The sequence below is a fragment of the Diceros bicornis genome, chromosome 17, assembly GCF_020826845.1.
Source record: "Diceros bicornis minor isolate mBicDic1 chromosome 17, mDicBic1.mat.cur, whole genome shotgun sequence".
Taxonomy (NCBI): domain Eukaryota; kingdom Metazoa; phylum Chordata; class Mammalia; order Perissodactyla; family Rhinocerotidae; genus Diceros; species Diceros bicornis.
The window spans coordinates 5,609,673-5,616,766 of NC_080756.1; the positions used below are offsets into that span (position 1 = coordinate 5,609,673).

At 42.4% G+C, this 7,094-nt stretch overlaps 1 protein-coding gene across 1 annotated transcript in view; it reads left to right on the top strand.

Moving 5' to 3' along the window:
• WIF1 (WNT inhibitory factor 1) overlaps positions 1–4,267 on the top strand; it is a 66,435-nt gene extending 62,168 nt beyond the window's left edge. The window contains exon 10 of the mRNA XM_058557709.1: positions 3,418–4,267. Coding sequence (XP_058413692.1) covers positions 3,418–3,539 — 122 coding nt within the window. The 3' untranslated portion in view covers positions 3,540–4,267. The remainder of the gene's footprint in view (positions 1–3,417) is intronic.
• Positions 4,268–7,094: the final 2,827 nt, after the last annotated feature.

Here is a 7,094-nt window from a genome sequence, read left to right on the forward strand (position 1 = left end):
CTTGGCAAGCCATGCTGTGGCGGCGTCCCATATAAAGTGGAGGAAGATGGGCACAGATGTTAGCCCAGGGCCGTCTTCCTCAGCAAAAAAAGAGGAGGATTGGCGGATGTTAGCACAGGGCTGATCTCCTCACACAAAAAAAAAATCTTTAAATTGTATTGATTATGGTATATTTTAAACGGGTTTATTGTGAGGGAAAGAAAAAGTCTATGAAGTATGGGAGAGATGTTATAATGGAGTTGCATTTTTTTCAAATTTACTGACGACCAAAAATGAACTAGCTATTTAGATAATAAACCATTGGCCTGTTTTACACACAAAATGAAAGTTGGTAAATTCAACCATTTTGTTTTGATTGGTCTCTCTGTGCCATGAGCATGAATCGGGCACTGGGGACACCAAACAGAGAAAGAAGTCCCTGCCTCTCAGCGCCCAGGTTCTAGTGGGAGGGACAGTCGACTAGCAGGTGAACAAGATAAGCGGTGCAGTTGCTGTACATCTGAAGCTGGAACTCAGAATCCTAAGCATGGGCCCACTGTCCACTATCCTTTAAGGAAAGGAAGCCTTCAATTATACAACATCCCTCGACCAGATTGTGTTTATCATAGTGTGGTTCCAAAATAATGGACACAAATTGAACAAATCACATACGCATCAGATGTTTTTCTAGATCGGTGGTCATCCAAAGTGCATGCTGCCTAGTGAGTGTGGAAATGACCAGCTGGGGTGCTGAGGGAAAATATTAGTTCTAAATATTCTTTATATTTTATATTATTTTATTTACACTTGCATAAATATATATGTACTATATAAATGTTTCTATATCTCAATCTCTAATTTCCTATTTTTGTGCATATTTTATAATGTTCACATATTATTCTGATGTATATATAATTCATTTATGTGTAGGTATACATGTTTGTTTATTTGTTTGTTTATTTTAAGGTAGATTGGCATCTGGTCTAGGCTATACCTCGCCATTAGTTTGAGTCTTTTTCATGGATTTGAGTCTTTTTCACCCACTGAATTGACTGGATGGTAGATTGAATGGGCTTCAGGTGGTCATAGCTTAAGAAGAAATGCAGCTCCTCTGGAAAACAGCTCCTTTATCCAGGCGTTAATGGTCGAGTGGTGTCCCTGCTAGAACGTACTCAGGGGGAAACCTTCTTTGGACTAAAAGATTGATAGAAAACTAAACATTTCTGGAGCCATTTTGGAAAAGAGTAAACCAAACCTTTTATGCCACCTTTAACTCAGGATTCAAACCCTGAGGCATGTCCCAAAATCAAAGTAACTTTCCAGAAGTCCTCGGGCCTAGGGACAAACTGAGGTCAGGCCCTACAAAGGTCTTCTAAGACTCACGTTTGGGGCCTGATGACCAAGAGTGATGGGAGGAGAGTGCAAGGGGCACTGTTCCTGCTGATATGCCCACTCACTCTTCCACAAAGAGGGCAAGTCAGGGACTGTCGTGTAGTGTAGATGAGCAACTCAGACAAGTCTGCCAGCCCCCAGGAGCATCCCTGCTTGAAGACTATGCTGCTGAAGCTTTTGTCCTCAGTGTACCTCCTTCAGATCAAGGCATTGCATGTCTAGAAGATGCCCTGGTGCTTGATTAAAATCCAAACGTGTTTTCCAGGAGAGGCCACCCAGCCATTTTGTGCGTCAGCTAAGAGAAGCAGACTGAAGCATGGGGTTTATTTTGACTAGAGGGAGATCATGAGGAACTCGGAGGCGCAGAGTTCTGCTAGACCAGACTCCCAGTGGGGTGACACGTTGGGAGGTCCCAGGCACCCAGGCGTCTTAGTGGGAAGGAGAATCCTGGAGACAGACTTCTCCGCATCGGCTCCCCCTCACCAGCGGGAGGTTTGGCCTTCATGGGTGGCGGGGCAGGCAGCAGGGTAGGGATTTACTCTAGCGCTTTGTTGGCTCACGTTTTGGCCATTCCATGAGCTTCTAACCTACGTACTAACAGTTCAGAGAAACACATTTGGGAGCCAAGTATTCTGTTCTCAGTAGTTATTTAGTGGCATGCTTGCATTTAAAAACCACAAAGAACAAATGAAATGCTGAACTTGACTCTAACGCACAGGAAGATGGAGGCAGATTTTTAAAATGTGATTACTGAGGCCGGCCTACTGGTGTAGCGGTTAAGTTTGCACGCTCTGCTTTAGCAACCCAGGGTTCACAGGTTCGGATCCCCGGTGCGGACCTACGCACTGCTTATCAGCCCTTGCTGTGGTGGCGTCCCATATAAAGTAGAGGAAGATGGGGTTGGCCCCGTGGCTTAGTGGTTAAGTGCGCGTGCTCTGCTACTGGCGGCCCGGGGTCGGATCCTGCGCGCGCACCGACGCACTGCTTCTCTGGCCATGCTAAGGCCACGTCCCACATACAGCAACTAGAAGGATATGCAGCTATGACATACAACTATCTACCGGGGCTTTGGGGGAAAAAAAAGGAGGAGGATTGGCAATAGATGTTAGCTCAGAGCCGGTCTTCCTCAGCAAAAAGAGGAGGGTTAGCATGGATGTTAGCTCAGGGCTGATCCGCCTCACAAATAAATAAATAAATAAAGTAGAGGAAGATGGGCATGGATGTTAGCCCAGGGCTGATCTTCCTCAGCAAAAAGAGGAGGATTGGCAACAGATGTTAGCTCAGGGCTAATCTGCCTCAAAAAATAAATAAATAAATAAAATGTGATTACTGTCTCAGATCAGTTCTAGGAAATCAGTAGAAATGAGTCAGTGCCCTGAGCACCTCCAAAGGTTCACAAGCAGGAGGAAAGGAGATCTCAAGTTGTGTAACTTAGTGTTACACTCCACTTACAACTGAGCTGGAAATATGAAACTCACAAATCCCCATTGATAAGGAGTCAGTTCAAATCATAACCCTTCTCTAACATGTATAATGGAAGTCCTGAATTCTTAGAAGATTCCTGTCTTGCTTAAGTGCAAGAGTCACAGCTGATCATGAGATGTATATGAAGAGTTATATTGAATCAGAGCAATATCATCGAGGCTGGTTTTGCAATGCAGGGAAAAGGATCAATATCAAATCCTCTGCAGAAGCACCCCGCATTCGAGACCCCAGTGCTAGATCCCTACCAGCCCTTGGATGGAGAATATCCTTCCATTCAATCACATTCATCCAAACTTTGCATCAAGAGTGTCTGCATCGCCAAAATATATAGTGAGTCAGAGATTCGATGGAAGCCAGATTTCATGAGTTAGTAAAATGGGTTCCTTTTAACAGAGATCTTGAACCTGTCACATCTCTTCATTCAGGTAGCTTTTTGTGGTCGCTGTGGTCTTTCACTCTGGGTTGAAAAGGGAAAATGGATTTCATTTGAATGGTTAATCATGAGTCTGAAGAGCCTGTTTTTGTAGTTTCTTTTCTTTTAAGCTGTGAATAATTTTGCAGGGTATGGAGCCAGCCTCGCGCACGCCCCGAGGCCGACAGGCGCCAGGCTTCGGCAGCACACGCCTGCACTTAAAGAGGCTGAGGCGCGGCGGGATCCACCTGAATCCAATTACGTCTGGTGAACACCGGCATCTGAAACGTTTTAAGTTACACCAAGTTCATAGCCTTTGTTAACCTTTCATGTGCTGAATGTTCACGTAATCTTCATTACAGTCAAGAATACTGGCCTGAATTTTATTAGCTTCATTATAAATCACTGAGCTGATATTGACTCTTCCTTTTAAGTGTTCTGAGTACGCCTGTAGCGTGATGGTATAGATTTTCTTGTTTCAGTGCTTTGGGACAGATTTTATATTATGTCAGTTGATCAGGTTAAAATTTTGTGTTTTCAGTGTGTAGTCAGCAGATAATTTCTAAAATTACAATGCATTCATGGTGTCGAGGGGCTGGGGGTACATTAGAGAAGGTAAATGGAGCAAATATGCATAAATCACAAGGGTTTAGATGAAGCAGTAAATAATGCTGAAGTTACAGCATTTCAAATTTTGTCATGTACTTAGATATTTGTCACATTTTTTAATTGCCCTTATTTTTAAACTCTCAATACAATGTTTTGACTTTACCATGAGTCCAGAGAATTCAGTATTCAAAAAAAGAAAGAAAGAACACTGTGGTAGTGACATTTAAACAGTATAATATATTGTAAACACAATAAAATAGGGAATATAATGTATGAACTTTTGGCATTGGCTTGAAGCAATATAATATATTGTAAACAAAACACATCTCTTACATAAACATTTTATACTGTTTGTATGTATAAAATAAAGGTGCTGCTTTAGTTTTTGGAGTGTTGTATGGAGTTGTCTTTGCACGTGGTATCTTATGGAAATCAAGTTGGTTGCAATTGAGTGGTAGTTGAAACTTTGCAGCACCATAAAACAGAGAAGATACTCCATTCTTGGAGCCTGTCTTAGCTCTCCTGCCTCATCTCTCCCTCCCAGATCCCTGTCTCTACTGCAGCCATGCCATGCGACACTCTGATGTCACTGCCTGCAAAGCTCCTTTTTATGTCAGCTATCAGCTTAGTTGTCATTTCTTTCAAGAGGTCTTCTCTAACTAGAATGTGTTAAACATCCCATTAGTAGAAGACTTTCTAAGACTTTCTAAAGGTGTCAGAATGTTGCAAATGAAAAGTGCTACCATTTGTTAGAAACCTGCTGGTTATATGTGTTATCTGTCGATCCTATGAGGCAGGTACCATTATGCCCTTTTACAGATGGAGATATGAAGCATTTTACCTAAGATCACGCATAATAGGGACAGGTTTCAATCCATGTCATCTGACTCTGAAGACTTAACACTCTGCTGTTCTTCCTCTTTCCTTTTTCTTAGCAAATACAGTAGAACACAAAACTCCACAAGTCCTAGGTAGCAACTTTCCAACATATTTTATGCTCCTCATTCTCCCAAGGGAATGTTGACTTTATCTGATAGACAGTCTGAAGCCCCACACGTTTTCTTAAGCCAGGGAGTGGCAGTGATCAGTTGCGTCATTTAGGGAATTGATCAAGGGGCAGGCTGGAAGCAGAGTGAATGCATCTTGTGCTGGTTCTGGACCACAGCAGTCTTCCTTCTCCCGCCAGCCGGAGCCCAGGGTGTCAGCCTGTGGTCACAGAGACTTGGCAAAGCGGGCCGGGAGCCAGGGAGAGAGCCCTGCGATCCTAATATGAGAACTAACTTATTTATTTAAGACTTCCTTTAAGTACAAATCCAGATGCATGATAATGAGCATCTAAGCCAGTGGCAGAAAGTTAAGTATGGGCATAGGATCATAATAATAATAGCTAACACTTCTGTAGAGCTTAATTTATTCTAAGCGCTTTACTCGTGTTAACTCATAGATGACAAATAGAATGCGGGAAGTTAGACTGAAGGCAGGGCAACAAAATTTAATAGTCTAGGTCGGTCTTCTCCAGAACATTTTGATTGCATACCCCAGTAGAAATTTTTGAGGACATAGTCCTATATGTGACTATTATTTATTTACATGTATAACTACCAATATATGCATTAGAAAAGCCAGAAATGTTCAAAGGAAGAGATAAACATACAAACAGAAGCTCTAATATTTTCTTCTCTTACCCAAAAGGTGGTTTGATGTACACCCTGGAGAACACACCCCCATAGGAAACTTCAGGTAAATGGAGAGATAGTAGGATCTGAAATGGCTTTAGTGTCAGAGAGGAGAGGTTCGGACTCGTGAGAGATTTCAGATCTAAGCAAGGGCCGAGATCACCGATTGAATGTAGGGGTTAGGAAGAGAGAGCAATCTGGACAGCGATGCTAATGACTAGGGAAGAACAAGTGTGGGCAGCTGGGAGGGTTTCCAGAGACGTAGAGTTTTGTTCTGAAGATCTTGAGTTTAACACGTCTTTGGAACATCTTGGCGGAAATGCCCAGTAGGCACTTGGAAATACAGTTAGGAGGTTAGGCCAATAGTTTGTTAATTACTAGTCATATTATAAATGAATAATACTAATTACATATTGAACTACTTTTAATACAAATGTACATAATAGCTTTATTTGGTGAAGTACAGTATGATTCACTTGTGTTTTGGTGTGTTTTTAGATTCTATATGCAGTTAACATCCTTTGCTGCTTACTTAGGTATATGTTTATTTATCTAACAGTATGGCCTTTACTCTCTGACAGATTGATTCAGCACCTCCTCCCTGCTTCCCCCCAAATGTTTATGAGTCTTCATCCAAAAAATACCCTTTGGTGACTTTTAAGTTATGTAGAATCACAGCAATGGGAGCCAGCTCTTGAATCACAGGCCAATAATATGGGATAGGAAATAATTGTTACTTTTATGAAGTTACCATAGAAGAGGAGGAAGAGGAGGAAGAAGAAAAAGGAGAAGAAGGAGGAGGAGGGAGAGAAGGAGGAGAATATTTATGTAAAATACCTCTAAACAATCATTTGAAAGTTAAATAGTAAGGAGTTAAGGCAGTCTGAGAAGATGTGTACCATTTGGCAAGATAATATAAGTAGGAAAAATGAGACAGAAGGAAATAAGGTTAGACAACAAAATGGATCCAGGAGTGAGGTTAAGACAAAAGGCATCTAAGGACTCCTGCACACGTGTGAGAGCTGGATGTTAGTTAGCTCTAACACATCTGTGAGAGAGGGATGGTACAGTTGGCTCTGACACATCTGTGAGAGATGGACAGTACAGTTAGCTCTAAAACACCTGGTGAGAAATGGGCGGTACAGTTAGCTCTAACACACCTGTGAGAGATGGACGGTACAGTTAGCTCTAACACACCTGTGAGAGATGGATGGTACAGTTAGCTCTAACGCATGTGATAGATGGACAGTACAGTTAGCTCTGACACACCTGTGAGAGATGGACGGTACAGTTAGCTCTAACGCATGCGGATAGATGGACGGTACAGCTGGCCCTAACGCATGTGATGGATGGATGGTACAGTTAGCTCTAACGCACGTGATAGATGGACGGTACAGTTAGCCCTAACGCATGTGATAGGTGGATGGTACAGTTAGCTCTAACGCATGTGATAGATGGACAGTACAGTTCGCTCTAACACATCTGTGAGAGATGGACCGTGCAGTTAGCTCTACCACATGTAATAGATGGACGGTACAGTT